The sequence below is a fragment of the Mercenaria mercenaria genome, chromosome 13, assembly GCF_021730395.1.
Source record: "Mercenaria mercenaria strain notata chromosome 13, MADL_Memer_1, whole genome shotgun sequence".
Taxonomy (NCBI): Eukaryota; Metazoa; Mollusca; class Bivalvia; order Venerida; family Veneridae; genus Mercenaria; species Mercenaria mercenaria.
This window is the reverse complement of record NC_069373.1, coordinates 36,760,196-36,783,272: the sequence shown is the minus strand read 5'-3', so window position 1 is coordinate 36,783,272 and position 23,077 is coordinate 36,760,196. Positions and strand designations below refer to the sequence as shown.

Genomic DNA, 23,077 nt, shown 5'->3' with positions numbered 1-23,077 from the left:
CTACTGGCCTAGTTTTTGACTGCATGTGACCCAGTTTCAAAACCTGACCTAGATACCATCAAGGTGAACACTCAGACCAATTTTCATGAAGATCTATTGAAAAATATGGCCTCTAGAGAGGTCAAAAGATTTTTCTAATTTTAGACCTACTGACCTAGTTTTTGACCGCAGCTGACCAAGTTTCAAACTTGACCTATATATCATCAAGATGAACAGTCAGACCAACTTTCATACATATCCCATGAAAAATATGGCCTCTAGAGAGGTCACAAGGTTTTTTCATTATTTGACCTACTGACCTACTTTTTGAAGGCACGTGACCCAGTTTCGAATTTGACCTAGATATCATCAGGATGAACATTCTGACCAATTTTTATGAAGATCCATTCAAAAGTATGGCCTCTAAAGAGGTCACAAGGTTTTTCTATTTTTAGACCTACTGACCTAGTTTTTGACCGCACGTGACCCAGTTTCAAACTTGACCTAGATATCATCAAGGTGAACATTCAGACCAACTTTCATACAGATCCCATGAAAAAATTGGCCTTTAGAGAGGTCACAAATTTTTTCTATTATTTGACCTACTGACCTAGTTTTTGATGGCACGTGACCTAGATTCGAACTTGACCTAGATATCATCAAGGTGAACATTCTGACCAATTTTCATGAAGATCTTGTAAAATATATAGCCTCTAGAGAGGTCACAAGGTTTTTCTATTTTTAGACCTACTGACCTAGTTTTTGACCGCACGTAACCCAGTTTCGAACCTGACCTAGATATCATCAAGGTGAACATTCTGACCAATTTTCATAAAGACCCCATGAAAAATTTGACCTCTAGAGTGGTCACAAGGTTTTTCTATTATTTGATCTACTGACCTAGTTTTTAACGGCACGTAACCCAGTTTCAAACTTGACCTAGATATCATCAAGGTGAACATTCTGACCAATTTTCATGAAGATCTTGAGAAATATATGGCCTCTAGAGAGGCCACAAGGTTTTTCTATTTTTAGACCTACTGACCTAGTTTTTGACCGCACGTGACCCAGTTTCGAACTTAACCTAGATATCATCAAGGTAAACATTCTGACCAATTTTCATAAAGATCCGATGAAAAATGTGACCTCTAGAGTGGTCACAAGCAAAAGTTTACGCACGGACGGACGGACGACGGACGCTGTGCGATCACAAAAGCTCACCTTGTCACTTTGTGACAGGTGAGCTAAAAAAAAAAAAAATTCTGACCTACCTACCCTAATTTTTTTAAGCATGTTACTGGTAACAAAGAATTTTTTTTTAGGCCTTAAATTGATAAACATTGCAAAACAAGCTGGCAAAACATCCTTAGCACATTCAAGATTGAAATGTTAATTTTTCAAGTTTTGTCAGATGATTTAAATTTTTTTGTCCATTCAAACATGAGGCTAATTTAGACCCAAAAGAGCTGAAGTCACGCATCTAAATCACTAACGGAAGTAGTGACACACAAGTAAAGTTAAACTCAATTTTTTTTTCTCTTGAAACTGGTCTCTTCATTAACTTAGTACCCCTGTGACAGTTCCAAATTTGACCAGACTTAAACAAACTTGGTAGGAGAGTTATATCCTATGCTACTGGTAAAATATGTTTACTTCTTATATATATAATTAATAAACACTACCAATGTAGAGCCCAAATATTCTGACCCTAGGAACTGCAGTTGAAAATACTAACAAATGCTAAAGTTTCTTATAAATAAGCTTTCCACTTGTGAAGAGGATTACAAAAAAAGAGGGCCATGAAGGCCCTGTATCGCTCACCTGACCTATTGACCTAAAAGATCATCAAGATTAACATTCTGACAAGGTTTCATTAAGATATGGTCATAAAAGTGTTAACTAGCTTTTCCTTTGATTTGACCCGGTGACCTAGTTTTTGACCCCACATGACCCAGATTTGAACCTGACCTAAAGATCATCAAGATTAATATTCTGACTAAGTTTCATGACGATACAGCCATAAATGTGGCCTCTAGAGTGTTAACAAGCTTTTCCTTCGAATTGACCTAGTGACCTAGTTTTTGACCCCACATGACCCAGATTTGAACCTGACCTAAAGATCATCAAGATTAATATTTCGACTAAGTTTCATTAAGATATGGTCATAAATGTGGCCTCTAGAGTGTTAACTAGCTTTTCCTTTGATTTGACCTGGTGACCTAGTTTTTGACCCTACATGACCCAGATTCAAACTGGATCTTGAAATCATCAAGATTAACATTCTGACCAAGTTTCATGAAGGTACAGTCATAAATGTGGCCTCTACAGTGTTAACAAGCTTTTCCTTTGATTTGACCTGGTGACCTAGTTTTTGATCCCAAATAACCCAATATCAAATTCCTCCAAGATTTTATTGAGGGTAACATTCTGACCAAGTTTCATAAGATTGAGCCAAAATTGTGACCTCTAGTGTGTTAACAAGCTTTTCCTTTGATTTAACCTGGTGACCTAGTTTTTGACCCTAGATGACCCAATATCTAACTTATCCAAGACTTTATAGAGGGTAACATTCTGACCAAGTTTCATTCAGATTGGGCCAAAATTGTGACCTCTAGAATGTTAATAAGCTTTTCCCCTGATTTGACCTGGTGACCTAGTTTTTGACCCCAGATGACCCAATATTGAACTCGTCCAAGATTTTATTGAGGGTAACACTCTGACCAAGTTTCATTAAGATTAGGCCAAAATTGTGACTCATAGATTGTTAACAGTCAAATTGTTGACGAAGGACGCCCGCCAACAGACAAAGGGCGATCACAAAAGCTCACCTGAGCATGAAGTGCTCAAGTGAGCACTTTGTGCTCAGGTGAGCTAAAAATATTAACATAAATTCTTTCAAGGTAGGGCCAACGTGACCCTAGAGACATGACTGGAGCAAACTTGTACAGTTTCATATAGGGATGTTTTACAGCAAATTTTGGGCAGCAGTTTCAATGATGTCAGATAATGAAGGACAATGAAGGGACACAACTTGATCACAACAGCTTACATGCCTGCCTTTAGCTTAGCTGAGCTAAAACACCATTTACTAGTACTGTAAAATCATTTAATTTCGTGGGCATGAAATTTCGTGGTTTTGGTCAAAACAGCAATTTCTTGGGGATATGAATTCGTGGATTTCAACTTTTTAACATAAAATGAATGGGAATTTTACGTGTTCATTGGTATTAAATTCGTGGATTGACTCAACCACGAAAATTAGTCCCCCATGAATATTAATGATTTCACAGTATTCAATAAAAACCATCATTCATGGTAAGAGCATGCATAACAATAATGCTTATCTAAGATGAAGTAATATTGTCTCGAGATTTTGTATTTCAAGAACAAAAACAGTAGTCTGACTATTGGAGAGTTTCTACTGTTGTCCGTAACACTGTGAAAAAACATAAACGGGTAACTTCCAAAAATATGCATGTTAGCAAGTTAGCAAACCGATGTTTAAACTTGAACCAGCAGGAATGAAAGTAGTAAAACTTTAAAAGTTTCAACTGTCTGCAAAAATGACTGCAATATGCACAACTAGAATTGATTCTTATCTTTTCTACTATTGAAGTTTGGTTTAAACTTAACCAGAAATTTTGAAGTAATCAAGAGATGCATTAATTATTCAATAACTCTGAAATTTCAGGTTTCAGTAAAAGGCTCTTTAACATACTAATCCAGAATATAACTAGAAAATGCTTTTGTAAAAAAGCGCATGTCTCCCCCAATGCAAAGTCCTATAGGCAAGAAGTCAATAGGGGTCAGGAGCGAAAGTCAAAGAGACACTGATGGTTGGCTGCAATAGGGATCATCTACTTGGCATGTCCAGTCATCCCGCTAAATTTCAACACTCTTGGCCTAGTGGTTCTCAAGTCACTGTTCAGACTCCTGTAACCTTGACCTTTGATCAAGTGACCTCAAAATAAATAGGGGTCATATACTCTGCATGTCCAATAATCCTATTAAGTTTCAACATTGTAGGTCAAGTGGTTCTCAAGTTATTTCCAAAAAATGATTTTACATGAACAGGCCCCTGTGACCTTGACCTTTAATTGACTGACCCCAAAATCAATAGGGGTCATCTACTCTGCATGTTCAACCATCCTATGAAGTTTCAACATTCTGGATCAAGTGGTTCTCAAGTTATTGATCGGAACTGGTTATCAATGTTCAGGCCCCTGTGACCTTGACCTTTAACGGAGTGAACCCAAAAACAATAGGGGTCATTTACTCTGCATGAACAATCATCCTATGAAGTTTCAACATTCTGGGTTGAGAGGTTCTCAAGTTATTGATCAGAAACGGTTTTCCATGTTCAGGCCCCTGTGGCCTTGACCTTTAACAGAGTGACCCCAAAATCGTAAGGGGTCATCTACTCTGCATGACCAATCATCCTATGAAGTTTCATCATTCTGGGTCAAGTGGTTCTTAAGTTACTGACCGGAAATGGTTTTCAATGTTCAGGCCCCTGTGTCCTTGACCTTTCACAGAGTGACCCCAAAATCGCTAGGGGTCATCTACTCTGCATGACCAATCATCCTATGAAGTTTCAACATTCTGGGTCAAGTGGTTCTCAAGTTACTGACCGGAAATGGTTTTCAATGTTCAGGCTCCTGTGACCTTGACCTTTAACAGAGTGACCCCAAAATTGATAGGGGTCATCTACCTTGCATGTACAATCATCTTATGAAGTTTCAACATTCTGGGTCAAGTGGTTCTCTAGTTATTGATCGGAAATGGTTTTCCATGTTCAGGCCCCTGTGACCTTGACCTTTGACGGAGTGACCCCAAAATCAATAGGGGTCATCTACTCTTCATGACCAATCATCCTATGAAGTTTCAACATTCTGGGTCAAGTGGATCTCTAGTTATTGATCGGAAATGGTTTTCAATGTTCAGGCCCCTGTGATCTCGACCTTTGACAGAGTGACCCCAAAATCAATAGGGGTCATCTACTCTTCATGATCAATCATCGTATGAAGTTTCAACATTCTGGGTCAAGTGGTTCTCTAGTTATTGATCGGAAATGGTTTTCAATGTTCAGGCCCCTGTGACCTTGACCTTTGACAGTGACCCCAAAAACAATAGGGGTCGTCTACACCAGCAGCCCTACAACCCTATAAAGTTTGAAGGTTCTAGGTCAAATGGTTCTCCAGTTATTGCTCGGAAATGAAGTGTGACGTACAGACAGACGGAAGGACGGACAGGGCAAAAACAATATGTCTCCTGGGGGAGACATAATTATTGTAGTTTTATGATAATTAGACGAGTATAAGGAATGACTTCATTACATTTATTTTCATTTTGAGGTTATTTATATGGAATAGTTTTATGATCCACTTATGGAACAGATTTGCTACTGGCATATTCTTGAATGAAGTGGGTTACCTGCTTTTTATGGGATAGATATATATCCTGTGATTATAACATACTTATAAGTGTAAAATAATATATTTCTGGAAATACTTCAAATATTGATTGCAAATGTTAATTATAATGAAATAATTAACAAACTTGCCTATTAGTTTTCATCGTTTTTCTAGTGCTACTTCTTGTAAGAATATAATTATCTACTCATAAATATAGATGAAAAACTAAAATCCTTTGAATACCCTTTTGCACAGACAACTTGGGTGAGCAGTTGCCATAACTTTGCTAAATATGTATGCTAGATTAAAAAAACACAAATTTACTTTAAAATGCCATAATGATTACATATTTTTTTTACCAATTTTACTATTTTTTCACCATACCAGTAGACACAGTAAGATAACTTGAGTTTCTTTACTACAAAATCTGTCGAATTTTTGCAACTTAAATACAGTCATATAGAAACTCCCAGGCAAGTTTAAATTTTTAATTGAACAAGAAAAACACTAAATAAATCCTGAATCTATTTCTTGAAATATACTTGACAATCCCTTTGAAACTGCTTTAAAATTTGCACATGATGAAAATATTACATGGGTTAATAGGAAACCAATTTAAAATTCCAGTTGTTCAAATATTTTTTTATTACTTTAGTTACAAGCATTTCTGAGATAATTCTGAATGGAATGTTTACTGCTTTTCAAATTTAAATCTTTTCCTGTTTCACAGCAGAGTACAAGTCTGAATTACAAGTGGAAACATCTTACTAACAAATGGGAAACTTTGGCACTAATTCTAAAACTTGTTACAAAATTAACAATACAAGTTTGACAATAACATAGTGACCTCAGTAATAAAAAAAAAAGCTTTTTAAAAAATAACAAATTAAACACTCAAATCTGTTAATTTACACACTTCAAGAGTTGAGAATGTCACTAGAAAGTGTCGAGCATGAATTGCAATGTCAATGTCTGTGACATCCCAGACATGATCATAACATCCCAATTTGTAAATGATTCATGTCAGTTATTTTCAAAATCCCTGAAGGACAATAATGTGATCTTGACTTGAAATATGACCAATAACCATAAAACCTAGAAGTGTGACCTTGACTATGAAGCTTGTTATTAACCAGAGGTCTTGCATTATGTGAGCCACATCTTGAGAAAACAAATATAGTGCATTTGCGACCAGCATGGATCCTGACAAGACTGTGTGAATCCATGCTGTTCGACCTACGGTTTCTCTAATTGCAATAGGCTTTGAAAGTGAACAGTCTGGATCCATGCTGGTTGCAAACGCAAACGCACTATGATGGTTTTCTCATGGCGCGGCTCTTGTAATGTTATTGTAATGTTACAGTAAACAATCATTACCGGTATTTTCAAAAGCCTTTGATGAATGACAGACAATATAAAGGACAGATATATCCATTTACCACTGTTTACATTACATTACACTGAAACTGCAGTATTTCAAGACTTTGTTTATTTCAAGCTGATGAAGTTATTTATAACTGTTCATATTGTAGGGGAAAAAAATCTTATTAAGCAATCTAGAAAGTACAACAAAAATGTTATGAACTGTCACATTAAAATTCAACAAAAACAACAACAACACTGATACAACTAAACTTCATCTACAACAATTATGCAGTTAATAACAGCGCAAACAGATCTAATTATTGAACTATGTAAGAAGAATAGCCAAACACAATCCCATTATTATTATAAGTACTTGTAAGTAATCTAATAATGTATCATTGTCAAGAAAATCCAAACATTTCCATCAACATTTCTCAGGGAACATAATCTTACATTACAGGCACCTCTACAATATTGTATATGACCTCTTTTTAACTTTAGACTGCATATTTTTCCTGGCTGTTACATTTGAATTAAAGCTTCCATCCACAAATTTTGTCACAGAAAATACTGTTCTACTTGTACGTGGACAAATAATTTTGTTTTCAAAACTGAAGTAGTGAAAATTGTTAAAATCGGCAAACATTCAAAGATTTCGGTGGGAAATAGCATGAAACCACTAACTGTCATCCACAACACTTAAGCAATTATAAAAACAGCAAATTTAACCTTGGTACAAGTGCAGACATCTATTTTTGGATTTAAAAAATGTCAATGTTTGACCAAAAGAAACCAAGAAAGAAATGATTAATGTTTATGTGGAAAAATAATCAACAATTTGAAAACCAAAACACAGAAGTTATAGTCATTATCTTATCAAAATCTATGAACTAGTAACTGCTTGCAAACACTTTAGTTGACTGTTTACAAGCAGGAATTTTTTTCACTACATTTTCAATTCCACCTTCTAAAAATAGGTGTAGGTACTTGAAGAAAAATCAGTGACTACAAAGTAACAAAATGGAATTTAAATAGAACAACTGCTATTTTGCAATGTCTAAAATTGTAAATAAAAGATACAAATGCTTGCACTTCCGTGGAAGATAACTTTAACTTCAGACATTAGAAGATAACTTTAATTTCAGACATTAGAAGATAACTTTAATTTCAGACATTAGAAGATAACTTTAACTTCAGACATTAGAAGATAACTTTCATTTCAGACACTAGAAGATAACTTTAACTTCAGACATTAGAAGATAACTTTAACTTCAGACATCAGAAGGTAACTTTAATTTCAGACATCAGACCAGCAGATCACTAGCCAATACCATAATGATATGACAATTCCATTCACGCAACTTCAATTTCCTGATCTAGGCAATTATACATATCTTTTCAATGTATTTTATGGATCTATATCCCTATGAAAATATACAGTATTTTGACAAAGAGAATAGTGTACAAAAGTGATAAAGTCCAAGGAGAAGCTCTATCAAAATGCCTGCAAATATGAAAGCTCTGTAAATAATAAGCTCCATGGACAATCCATAAGCCAAACTTAAAAGATGCAAGCATATTTTAATATCCCTGCCCATACACAGCATATGTATACAAGTAATATTCACTTCTTAAATCAGTCAAAATCACATTACATAGCAATTTAATACACTGAAATTATAATTGAGCCGTGCCATGGGAAAACCAACATAGTGGGTGTGCGACCAGCATGGATCCAGACCAGCCTGCGCATCCGCGCAGTCTGGTCAGGCTCCATGCTGTTCGCTTTTAAAGCCTATTGGAATTGGAGAAACTGTTAGCGAACAGCATGGATCCTGACCAGACTGCGCGGATGCGCAGGCTGGTCTGGATCCATGCTGGTCGCACACCCACTATGTTGGTTTTCCCATGGCACGGCTCATATTGCAAATTTTCAATTTTTCTGCCATATTAACCAAAACATAAAAGTAAATAGAATAATGCATATTTCTTGAAATGTGAAATATTCAAAGCTCTAGAACAATAAAATCTGTGAGAAGATCCTTTGGAAGCATAGAAAGTAATTAGAAAAAAAAAAGACTCCACTTGACTGTGTCTGTTCATTAGAGGTAATGACATGTGCAAAACCCCTCAAGTAGATCAAACAGCTAAAAATCGAAGCTACTCCCTCACAATTTTTTTGGCAAAAATGAAATAAACTTTTTTGTTTTCAGAAACTGTATTTTATTCAAGCAAAACATTGCAAGAATATACAGGTATTTCATCAGCATTTAACATTTCTGTATATATACATTATGTATCTAAAACCGTAGAATGATGAAAACTTTGCTTTGCGTATCATTAAGCTGAATGTATTTCTACAACAAAACTAAACAGTAAATTTAGACCACCAGTCTTGTAATATCTTTAGCCATAGCACTGCAAATGACAATCTGTCCAATAACTTATTTTTCAGTCAAAAGACAATTAAGATACATTTTGTTTTGTCAATAAAACTTCAAAGTATATTTATTCAAACTCACTGATCACATTTATGATAGACATATCCCAATTTATTAGATTTCTGCCAAGCGCTGCAATACATCACTCCAGTTGCAAAAAAATACACTTCATCTGTGAATGACTTGCTTTAAATCTGTCACATCATTCAAATTGCAGAAACTGCACTTATCTTAAAGCAACTGGAAATTGGTCTGGAACAATAATTACTGGCTAACAGCAAAGGTTATAAAACAATCTCACAGAATTTGTGACAGTAAAAATAGAAAACCAGACAAAAAATGAGATCACAGAGTGCAGGAATTTTTTACTGACCATGACTGTGATGACATTTATTTCTAAACAATTGGTAAAACTAAGAGAAGATTACAGAAGAATCATCACTAGTACGCTCCGGTCTTAACAAAACATCATCCGCAAACGGAAGCTATCCATGCTCTCAAAACTGTATTACATGTTCATACATGATGCACAGTACGTAGTTCACCAGTTCTGTGACAGGCCAAACATACAAATTCCAAGGTTATTATTCATATGGAAGTGTAAGTATAATATACCTAATAACATGCAACAAATGCAAAATACAATATGTCAAACAATCTGGCAACTGTTTTCGAGACAGATTTTATGGACATATGAGCAAAAACTGACGTTAAACCAGTATTGCACCATTTCTCACATACTGACACAATGTCAATGACATAAAAACAATCATACAAACAACTGAGAAAGATACCAATATCCACTTAAAGACAGAAGAGGCCTGGATTAATAAACTTAAAACGAAAACACCAAGAGGACTAAATCTCATCTCTTGACCATGGAATTTGATTACATAGCACGAAAGGCAACACCTGAAGAACTCCAGGAACTAATTAGACAGGGAAAAATAACAAACGTAAATCACAAACAGGAAAACACTTTAGCAAGCCGGCAATACCTGCAGAGAAATGTTTACCAGTTCATCCAATTTATACAGAAACAAGAAAATCCATTAAGAGAAAATAATCAAATTCGAAAGCAAATGCTGCAAGAAAACCTCTACATGAAAAATCACCTTGAAGAAACATTTTATTAAAATACACCAATTGGAGACTACAATACCATCCAAGTAACAAAGAAAGAGAAAAATACTAAAGAACCCAGAATAAAATGGAATAAAGACATTGTGCTAAAATTCAGAGTAGTCCTAGGCAAGAAGACATGGCTAAAAACATTGAAATTAAACTTCACGAACATCAACAAAGATAGAAATGACATCACAATACAAGATAAAAGACTGTACTTTTGAGATTCCTTCACTAATAATGCCAATCTCTAGCAACACAACTGTCTGCCTTGACAAATTTGGACAATTCAGCCAGAACAATGAGCAAATCAAGAAGTTGGAATTTTTCAAGTGACAAATAACTTTATTTAAGGTACATTTACTTATCAGTTGCCTACTTTAGCCAAAATTACTCTGACGTTCATTCTATTTTTAGTAACATGTGTAAAATTTTAGCTCCAGATTTCATCCACTTCAGTACCGGTAATACATTTTTATGACCTGTTATCCTGATGAAGATCCTAGGGGACCGAAACCGGTAGATAAATAAATAAATAATAGCCTAAACATTCTCCCTTGTTCTACGTGTTATTCCTCTATCAACCTTTAATTTCTGTTGTGTTGAACTAAAAGAGAAGATTATAAAAGAATCATAATTATGGTGGCCATGTTTCTGCCAAATCAAAATAATTGAACACTTCGGACGGTGTCACCCAAAAATAAAAAAAAGTGAACTAGCAGTTTCTATAAAAGAAAATGTTTAAGGTTTACTAGGTCCCTTGGCAGCCTGTTTTTTTTTTTTAATGAACCAGAAAATTTTGCAAATTCTTGCTGGGGTCAACCAAGGAACATTTTTGTAAAATCATTTCAAAATCTGAGCAGAAGTTTAGGAGTAAATGTCAATTAAAGTTTTTTTTCTTTTTTTAGCTCTGGAGGACCCTATGTGCAACCAAGAGAGGAACCATTTGAACAACTTGCCTCATTTTACTGTGAATGACAGATGGTGAGTGAACACAGTAATTTCCCTTGAGCATGTGCTCTGGTGAGCTAAACACCATTTCCAGCTCCAAGATTTTTGTTTTCATGTATCACCTACTGACCACAGTCAATCTTCCTAATGTAGGCCAAAGCATTCTCCCGTATTTATTGAAAAACCACTTTGAATCTCAATGTAACTGTGACCTTGACTTTTCGACATCCTGATCCCATTAAAATTAGGGGTCATCTAATGACCACAGGCAATCTTCTATGAAATTTGACATAATAGACCCTACCATTCTCCTGTTATTGATCAGAAACTGTTTTCTATCAGGAGATCACTGTGACCTTGAACTTTGACCTTCTAATCACCTAAACAGTGTGATACATCTAATGACCACATACATTTGTAATTATAATCATGCTATGAAATCTGATAACCAAGTTTTCTCTACACTTTAATCACAAACCAAATGGTCCAGCAGTGGACTGGCAAACAGAGAAACACACACATACACACACAAACAAACAGAACAGTAGAACAGTATGCTCCCTCTTCTTTGAAGATAGTTCTGCATGTTTGATAAACCAGAAGTGATGGCGTAACGTCATTTATCCAGAAAACGTAGAATAGAGCCTGGATTCGGTGTACGGAAATGAAAATCATTTTACGAATTAATGGCAACCCTTGAGTAAATTTATTACAATGACACTGTTACTATCTTTCTAAATTAAAAATATGATATTAAAACATCTGACATGTTAAATAATTCAAAATAATGTCTTAAATATAGCTTGAAATGTGTGGTTCGCTTTAATCATGGTAAAATATCTCAAAAATAAACACATGGACCTACACATTTTATTTCACCACATTATAGACCATATATTTATTTACAGCTGTGAGAAGTTTCATTAAAATCTGCATTGTAGAAAAATTTCTATTCGCGAATATATTACGAAAGTTGTGATTTTCCCTTAGACTCCCATTATGAAAAGTTGCGGGAGGTCAAAATTTTTCAAATCAGTCTAGCAACTAATCAAGCACACGACCCTATCTTTTTTATTTGCTGAATTTTCTAAGTATATTTTGAAGTTTTGAAAAATTAGTGTTTAATCAATTCTATATTGTAGAAAAAAATTCAATCCAAATGTGCAGAACTACCTTAAGATGCAAATAGAAGACAGCAAGAAACAGGCTTCATGGAAGCATGAAAACCAAAGAAACAAACAGCTCGTCAAACACGAAATGCCCCCCTTGATGCATTCAGTAATTGCACAAGGAACAGAAATTATATGCTCACTGTAAACAAAAGTTCTACCATTCTGGTTTAATCTGACCTTGACCTTTAACCTATTAACCTAACAAGAGATTACAGTGATCTTGGTGCCATCCACTGAGCCATTTTTGAATGTTCCAAATTTCAAGACTAGCTCAAGGTCAAAATCAAGGTCAAATTTCATTTCGGTACAAAACAATGTGTATGTGGTCCAAATTTGAAAGCTGTGGCTTGAGAAATGTGGAAGTAGGTCACTAAATCAATTTCAAGGCCAAAGTTCATTTCGGTAGACAGAACTATGCATGTGCTTCAAATATGGAGGCTGTAGCTTGAGAAATGTGAAAGTAGGTAATAGGTAAAAATCAATGTCAAATTTCAATTCAGAACACAAAAATAAATATGCATGCGGTCCAGATTTGAAGCCTGTAGCTTCAGAAATGTGAAAGTAGGTCACTAGGTCAATCTCAAGATCAAAGTTAATTTCGGTACACAAAACTACGCATGTGGTTCAAAGTTGAAGGCTGTAGCTTGAGAAATGTGAAAGTAGATCCTTGAGAAATGTGAAAGTAGGTCACTAGGTCAAAATCAAGGTCAAATTTTATTTCGGAACACAAAACTATGCAAGTGGTCCAAATTTGAAGCCTGTACCTTCAGAAATGTGAAAGTAAGTCACTAGGTCAATCTCAAGATCAAAGTTTTTTTCAGTACACAAAACTATGCTTGTGGTTCAAATTTGAAGGCTGTAGCTTGATAAAATGTGAAGGTCACTAGGTCAAAATCAAGGTCAAACTTTATTTCGGAACAAAAGACTATGCATATGGTCCAAATTTGAAGCCTGTACCTTCAAAAATGTGAAAGTAGGTCACTAGGTCAATAACAAGGTCAAAGTTTTTTTCGGTACACAAACCTATGCATGTGGTCAAAATTTGAAGGCTGTAGCTACAGAAATGTGAAAGTAGGTCACTAGGTCAAGATCAAGGTCAACTCATGTCAAGGTTCATCTTGCCACTCAAAACTATACATGTGGTCCAAATTTGAAAGATGTAAGTTATGGACATGAAGATTCTAAGGTTTTCCCCATATAAGTCTATATGAACCATGTGACCCCTGGGGCGGGGCCATATTTGACCCTAGAGGGATAATTTGAACAAACTTGGTACAGAACCACTAGATGATGCTACATTACAAAATATCAAAGTCTTTGTCGTTTCGACAAGTTATGGACATGAAGATTCTAAGTTTTTCCCTATATAAGTCTATGTAAACCATGTGACCCCCAGGGCGGAGCCATATTTGAACCTAAGGGAATAATTTGAACAATCTTAGTAGAGGACCACTAGATGATTTCATATACAAAATATCAAAATCCTAGGCCCTGTGGTTTTAGACAAGAGGTTTTTCAAAGTTTTTTCCTATACAAGTCTATATAAACCATGTGACCCCCGGGGTGGGGCCATATTTGACCTCAGGGAAATAATCTGAACAATCTTGGTAGAGGACCACTAGATTGTGCTACATACCAAATATCAAAGCCCTAGGCCCTATGGTTTTGGACAAGAAGATCAGAAACCGTTTAACTGTTCCTGGCCAATGTGACCTTGACCTTTGACCTAATGACCTCAAAATCAATAAGGGGCATCTGCTGGTCATGACCAACCTCCCTATCAACTTTTGTGACCCTAGGCCTAAGCGTTCTTGAGTTATCATCCGGAAACCGTTTAACTGTTCTGGGACACTGTGACCTTAACCTTTAACATACTGACCTCAAAATCAATAGGGGTCATCTGCTGGTCATGACCAACCTCCCTATCAACTTTCATGATCCTAGGCCCAAGGGTTCTTGAGTTATCATCCTGAAACCATTTTACTATTCAGGGTCATTGTGACCTTGACCTTTGACATACAGACCTCAAAATCAATAGGGGTCATCTGCTGGTGATGACCAACCTCCCTATCAACTTTCATGATCCTAGGCCCAAGAGTTCTTGAGTTACCATCCGGAAACGGATTGGTCTACATTCCAACCGACTGACATCTGCAAAACAATATACCCCTCCTTCTTTGAAGGGGGGCAAAAAAAATGACCAAACAAGTGAAAAATTGCAAAATAAACCAGGATGGGTGGTTAAAGAAAAGTGAGAAGTGAAAATAAAACAGAAGTAAAAATGCCAAAAGAAAAGCAAAGCATTCTGGAAACTTTAAACACAGAACCAGAGGAGATGGTCAAAGTACATGGAAAGCTTAAGTTACATTAAATAATCAAAATGATCAAAGAAATAGATATGAAAACTAAACACAGAACAAGAGGGAATGGTCACTGAAGTGTGAATAGCTCAAGGAACAAGGAGAGTTATCTGAAGTAGATAACGGACAGAAAAGCTCAAGAAACATGTGAAAGGGCATAAAAGCCTCAAGGAACATATGAAAGGGCATAAAAGGGAACGTATGAAAGGGCATAAAAGCCTTGAGGAACATATGAAAGGGCATAAAAGCCTCTAGGAACATATGAAAGGGCATAAAAGCCTCAACATGTGAACGGGCATAAAAGCCTCAAGGAACATGTGAAAGGGCATAAAAGCCTCAAGGAACATGTGAACGGGCATAAAAGCCTCAACATGTGAACGGGCATAAAAGCCTCAAGGAACATGTGAAAGGGCATAAAAGCCTCAAGGAACATGTGAAAGGGCATTAAAACCTCAAGGACGTGTGAAAGGGCATAAAAGCCTCAAGGAACATGTGAAAGGGCATTAAAACCTCAAGGAACATGTGAAAGGGCATAAAAGCCTCAACATGTGAAAGGGCATAAAAGCCTCAAGGAATATGTGAAAGGGCATAAAACCTCAAGGAACATTTGAAAGGGCATAAAAGCTTTAACATGTGAAAGGGCATAAAAGCCTCAAGGAACATGTGAAAGGGCATAGAAGCCTCAAGGAACACAAAGGGACATTCATGAAAACTCAATTGGGAACAGCTAAATAATACTGAAACTATATTAGAAGTGAAATTTATGAAGTGACACATAACAAGACAGGGTAGTGAGGAAAAAGTAAAATGCTCCAGATAAAAGAAGCACTGAACATAGGGAGGTTTTAGAAATAGGTAAAATTGAAGGAAGTATAAGCAATCCTGATAAAAATGGGCATTTTGAGAAATAACAAGCATAAAGTACTATAGTGGTGAAGTACTATCATGGTGAAGTACTATAGTGGGGAAGTACTATCATAGTGAAGTACTATAGTGGTGAAGTACTATCATAGTGGAGTACTTTAGTGGTGAAGTACTATCATAGTGAAGTACTATAGTGGTGAAGTACTATAGTAGTGGAGTACTATAGTGGTGAAATACTATCATAGTGAAGTACTATAGTGGTGAAGTACTATCATAGTGAAGTACTGTAGTGTTGAAGTACTATCATTGTGAAGTACTATAGTGGTGAAGTACTACAGTAGTGGAGTACTATCATGGTGAAGTACTATAGTGGTGAAGTACTATAGTGGTGAAGTACTAAAGTGGTGAACTAAACATACAAATCAGTACATAAACCCGACCCGTTGGTGCAAGATGACACCAGGATCAGGGGTGATAGAAGAATATATATGATGACTTGTCTAGCTACCAAATATTTTGTAGCAAGCATGGACTATCCATCTCCTGGAATTTCCTAGACATTTATTGATGATGGTGTAAACTTTTCTGACATTTGGTGGCACCGTTTATTTTCAATGATGCATGGCATAAAAGGAAATTTCTTAGATATTGACAGTCCATCAAATTATAAATATATCAGATAACCCTTTGGGTGCCATTTTCGTGAAATTTTCCTAGAAATTTTACTTTAAAGGGGCATGCCTCCAGATCAATATCAATTATTTTTCAAAACAACTGTGTGTAAAAAACTGTAAGTTGGTATCTCTATACATGAAAGTTGATTTTTAATGACAAAGTACTTAAATGTTATAACTATTTTTCTACATCACATTTTTACTGAATGACAAATACTTTATAACTGTACAGATTATAAAGTATTTTTTATAAATAACTGTTTTAGAATTTCCTCTATCTCTTTATTTTCTTTAACAAATATTAACTGCTGAAAGCACTTTCTAAATTTTGAAAAAATTGGCAATGAATACAAAGGCATACCTCTTTAATACACATCTGCTATTTTCTACATAAATACACACCTCTTTAATCATCTCAAATGGTTGTGAGCCATGTTAAGGAAGAGTAATGATGTCTTTGTGACAAACTCAGCATCATCAATTTGTCACAAGATTACTTTCTGCCTTTATTACTTGGTTCTCTGTTTTAAAACAGCTATTTCTAACATAGGATGTCTAAACAAATTTCAGCATCTTCTTTTTACATCGATGTCCTTCCGTTGTGTGACAGTGGGCAGTTAACCTATTAAACCAATGTTCCTGGATTATATACCAGTAAAACCTGTTCTCTGCAATTAATTGCCAACTTCCCCACATGAATCAGAGGTGGAGGACGAATGATTTCAGACACAATGTCTTTTATTGAAGTTTCCCGGAGAAAATATGCCTCAACCAGGGATCAAATTCACGACCCCAGGCTGCATAGAACTGTGCTCTCCCTATTGAGCTATCTACATCTTTCTATTTAAGCAGCCATACAATAAAAAATTCTAACCAGTATTAACTCTGACCATTTAATTAAAACAAGTGGTCTCTTTTAACCAGGTTTTTAATTCATTCCCACATTCCTAAAGACATACTGACCAAAATTCAGACAAAAAAGAGCTATTCGTAAAACAGCATTACTCTACTATCTGTTAATATTTAAGCTGAAAAATGGCTTTAACTTGCCAAGACTTAGTAACCAAGTTATTGTATTACAATTTATTTCATATCAATAATAATAACAAATTGCATGCAAAACCAAATTTTCTAAAAAACAAAGTCATAATTTTCATTAAATTCATATAAAAGTTATCTAACCTGATTATGCAAGTACATTAATTTTGACGACTGGAAAGAATTGACTAAAGTTTCTGTCTGAGATGCTACTTGGCAGTTAGACCGAATTAGAGCATTCAAACTTCAACCAAATTTTTGAAGTTGAAAAAGAGCAATATTTTAAATTAAATTCAAGCAAAGGTTATTTACCTCTACCTTGATTAAGTAAGTACTTAAAATAGGAAGGAAGCATTGTGTGAAGTTTCAGTCCAATACATACATTTATTACTGAAATACACATTGATAAGTATTTGCACACACAGCTTAAACTGAATGTTCTAAGTTGAAAAAGGGTACAAATTTAAATTAAATTAAATCAAGAGTTATCTAACTTGCTAATTTCAATAGCTTTGATGACTGGGAAGTCACGTATGATGTTTCAATCTAATACATGCAAACCTTTTAATCAAGGTGTGATGTCAACACCAGATCAAGTCTATTATTTCGAAACCAAGGGAGATCTTGGCCATCTGAAGTAACTGGCAAACTAACATACACTCCTGCTATCATTTCAACAATATCTTCACCTTGTCATTGACAAGTAATCACTTGATATTCCATTACTACAGAAATCAGTTTCAAATAGTACACAAAAAAATTGATCTTTAACGAAATTGTCACTAGGCAAAAATACTGAAGACATTTTTAAGGCCAAAATATGGAAGATATTTTTCCCATAAAGTAGAAACTGACATCAAATGGAATATTTCTGGGGTAAAACAATTTTTTATTTTGGCCTAGCTTTGATTAACATCCTTTATTTCACAAGATCTATCAGGCATCATATAAATAACAACGAACACTAGCTCTCCAAAGTTTCTTATCAATACTGAAAAAATATTATCTCTGTTAATCCGAAGTCAGAAACATATCTATCTTTCATAGTGGAAGCATTTTCTTCCCATTTTCACCCTGAATGAAGACTGAAATAATTTCTCACAACAATAATTGAATAAGGATCAATTTTCCAGCAACCCAATGTGTTAAGCTCCACATAGTCTCACTGAGTTCTCCTTGTTAGATATATTGTATTTCTGACAGTTTTTTCATAAATATGTAATGTCTACATTAACTTTTCAACATCATTGTGAGATACAAGAGAATTTGTTTATTGTCATGACAACCTCCACCTCTTTTTCTTGTCTAACATCTCATTTTTGTCAAATAATTCAAACAATGTCTTCCATTCATTGAATTTCTTTATGCATTACAATGTCTACAGTCTCATAACAACTTCATAATGAGGTACAAATTCTACAACATAAACTGCACCATCTACATTTTCTTTTCTATTTTTACATTTTTGTCAAACAGTATCTTCGACCCATTGTACAGCAGCAATACTTCTCATATAAATACAATGTAAATAATTGCTCAAAAACTTTAAAACTGCTTTTTCTTGATTGCCATAACAAATATCACCATCTACATTTTTCTGCTCTTACATTAGATTTTTTGTCTTGTACAAAAAAGCCTTCAACCGATTTTCTATCACACTGTGTTCTTCTACACAGACCCGAGTTCAAACAGCAACCATGGTTCTTTTACCATTGTTCAAATTTTCATTCATTGCAACCGACGTTTAACCAATCTCTCATCGTGGTTGGACCACAGTGTAATGGTTCCCATTTGTGTGTGAAAAAGCAAAACAGGAACCAGTTATTTGTAACAATGGATTTCATTGGCTGATTAGTTACATAATGAAGAATCAGCTATTTCCAAAACAGCAACTGCGATTTTGGTTTAATGCTATCAAACTCACTCAAAACACATGTATTATGCATCAATAATAAATATCAATGGACATATTAAAGTTCCTAGCAACAACATGTATTAGTGTTCAAGATTACTACAATCTAAATGGAATAATCCACATTCAATTGCACCAATCCAAAATGTTTCTGCACCAATCCACATTTCATCAAGCCAATCCACATGTAATTGAATCAATGCACATGATATCATAGTAAAACAATTTCAATAATAAAAGCAAACATCACAACTGGGCAACAAACAAAAGTAATATATATTTATCATACAATACAAAATACATATAATAACAAAAGTGACTACTTAAATCTTCTTTCAGCTGCCGTAATTTTCATTTCTTCTAAATGCAAGCACATTACCAGCAAAATCTCTTCTGCACCATCAGTTAATACAAAGCAGAAACTGTTTAACAGTTTAACTGTTCAAAAAACTATATCATACATCAACTAAATTTTCCAGACGACAGTTTCATATACCAGGGCATATTTATACCTCCTCTTTTCATAAAGCTGTATACATATAGCACCATTATATTTCATACTTGTTGATTCATCATTTCTACAAACAAAATTTCTGGGAATCTGTTGAAGAAATAGCCTCAAATGCAAATGAAGAAATAGCCTCAAATGCAAATGAAGAAATAGCCTCAAATGCAAATGAAGCTACAGGTATCCCAGTTTTTCCCCCATCAACAGTTTAAAATATATTTAGCCACAGCATGGAAAGTACGTAAACATAAAAAACATCAATAAATAAAATACTATAATAATGCGGTGATAAAATGAGGTCAGAGGTCACAAGAAATGTTAACCTCACAGCATTAAAATTCACATTTTTTTAATTATTACTTGCCTAAGTATAACAATATTCAATAAACAATAAGACACGTACATGATATCAAACAATACCATGCATATACAATTTTGATTGACAACTATAAAATAATTTTAAAACATGTACATAATTACAATCAAGATGCTTATTTACATATCACAATATAAAGTGCCAAAAGTATACAACCGTCTGTCTCTGTTCCAATTAATATTTGTTCAGAAGCCAATTTTACTATCATACAAGTCAACTCCTTATTGGTGCACTAAATACTTCAGGATAAAATTTCTTAAGTATTCAAACACAAAAATGCACAATACAAAATGTGGCTGTCTATTAACTGCAAAGTGGACTTTGACATAACTATGTGGTACAAGTTGTTTTTGCCATCCTGTATAAAGGTCCAATCCATTGTGATATGATGTAAAATTTATTTCTCGTGGTTTAGGGACACATTTTTAAGTTATAACTGATACTGTTTTCTTCCTCCACAGCTCTTTCTTTCAAGATACCAACTTCTTTTATCACAACTGCTTCAATTGTCTAAAAAGAAATTCATAAAAACTCTAAAATACCAGAACTGTCTATGTGCAGTCAGTAGAGCATCGGAACGGTATTTCGCGGCCCCGGGTTCAAGTCCCAGCCTGGCTGCACATTTTTCTCATACTGTGACATATGTTTTGATATTATATCAAAAATGTAAGTGAAAATCAACTGAGGCAAAAATAATTGACCCACTTCAACAGCTCAACAACCACCAAGTCTTTTAAACTTGTACCTCAACATCTGAACATCTGATGATATACAATCAACACACAAAACTACAATTACTTTTTTTTCTGAAATGCACAATAAAATGACTTGAGTTTCAACCTATAACAAACTTCGCCCTCACTTTAGGCCATGTGTGACTTTGACCTTTCTTGCCAATACCGAAAAAAAAAAATATCTTAAATGAAATCTGATCCTGACCTATATGCTTAATTCATATTTATATTTCTAACCTCAATCATTTTGTCAATGCTGAAAATTTCCATGATACGATTTCTGACCCCTTGATCTATTCGTTTATTTCAATATTTTGTCTATGTTGAAATTTTTATGATAATATTTCTGACCTTGATCTTTTTGTCAAAACTGAAAATGTCATCTTGATCTTTTTGTAAATGCTGAAAACTTCATGTTAAGATTTCTGACCTTGCTTTTTATGTTAAAGCTATTTTTCTCAATTTACTGAATGAGCAATTTTCAAATTTAATATTTCTTCTTATCCTCATCCTTTCTTGTTTCTAATGGTAACATGAATTACAAATCTTCTATCAAACATTTGCAAACTTGATAAGAAGCATCTTTTCAGATTTGTAAAATTACTAAAACAAAATATACTAATCAGTAAAAACATGTACAAAATGGCACTTCACAAGACATCATAAAACAAACATAGAAACTATTACAATATTTAGTACACAATTCATAAATATAGAACTAACTGAACACATTGTTTACATGTCTAAAAGCACTTTCACATGCTTGAAAAATCAAATTTCAAGGGACTTTATTCTCATTAACACTGTAAGTAGGTAGAGGTTGTCTCCACTCAAGTGAGGTCACTCTTCTACGAAACTGGTCACAGTAGTTGTTATTTATAACTTTACCTCCTTTGAAAGGGAGATCACTCAGTTCCGTTGAGATCACAGTGAAAGTCTATTACCCATTTTCTATGCACTCAGGGAAGGTAACTCTGTTAAGCAGCAGGTATGGTTTTTGGTATAACATTGTCTCCATGGAAGGGAGATCACTACGTATGCAGCTGATACAAAATTTAGTATCTATGTCTCTGTGGAAGAGATTTCACTCTTGTGTGTTAGACATTACATTGTCTCTGTGTAAGGGAGGTCATTTTGTATTTGTCTCTATGGAAGGGAGATCACTATGTATGTAGCTGATAAAAAAATTTTAGTATTTATGTCTCTGTGGAAGAGATTTCACTCTGTGTGTTAGACATTACACTGTCCCTGTGTAAGGGAGGTAATTTTGTATGTAAGTCTCTATGGAAGGGAGATCACTTTGTGATATGATGAAGAAATAATAATTTGCACTAAGAATAACAATGTAACAACAAGAGCTGTCACTAATGGTGACAAATGCCCCTGCAGCGCCTTGAACTCTGACCTGGTGACCCCAAAGTCAATAAGGTCGTGTACTCAATAAGTGCTATTAGCATGTGAAGTTTGAAGGTCCTGGGGGCAGTGGTTCGCGAGTAAAGTGCCTTCATGCAAAAAGTTAACGTTGCAAAGTTAACGTTGTGACAAACTAACGAACAGACAGTTGAAAACTAATATGCCTCCCTTCGGGGGCATAAAAAAGACGATTATGAGTATTCATTGAGAAATTAATTTGTCCTGAAACTGCACTTACGACTAGTAAATTAATTTTGCAATTCAGTAAAAAATTGTTCAGAAATTGTCAGAAGATCTGCTATGGTTCTACAGTCTTGCTATGACTTTTGTCCTGAGAGCTCTTGGAGGCTTTTTAGGTAGGCTTCATGAATAGTGCTGATAAAACTAATGTCATTCTGAAAGGGAAGAAGAATCTTAGTGTTTATATCATTTATTAAAATGTCATAATTTATATATTTGTAGACGTAACTGGTGTCTGCTAAAATCATATCTGCACAACAGAGTAAAATACATAAAGACTTATCTATTTTGTAAGGGGAATACACACATCTTTAGCACCGACTCTTATAAACATTTCAAAAGACTGCAACAGTGCATGTAAAAGCAATGACTTGGTTTGCATTTTAATCTATTTTTGGTAATATAATAGTAAGTTTGGTTTTTGTTTGTTTGTTTGTGTTGAGTTTAACGCCGTTTTCAGTCATGTAATGGCGGGCAGTTTTTTTTTGTTTGTTTTTTTTTGTTGGGTTTA

At 34.8% G+C, this 23,077-nt stretch overlaps 1 protein-coding gene across 1 annotated transcript in view; it reads right to left on the bottom strand.

Annotated features, from left to right (window-relative positions):
* Positions 1-1,372: 1,372 nt before the first annotated feature.
* Positions 1,373-23,077, bottom strand: part of LOC123528806 (mRNA-decapping enzyme 1A-like) — a 148,071-nt gene continuing 126,366 nt past the window's right edge. The window contains exon 11 of the mRNA XM_045308812.2: positions 1,373-22,721. Within this exon, the coding sequence (XP_045164747.2) occupies positions 22,644-22,721 (78 nt within the window). The 3' untranslated portion in view covers positions 1,373-22,643. The remainder of the gene's footprint in view (positions 22,722-23,077) is intronic.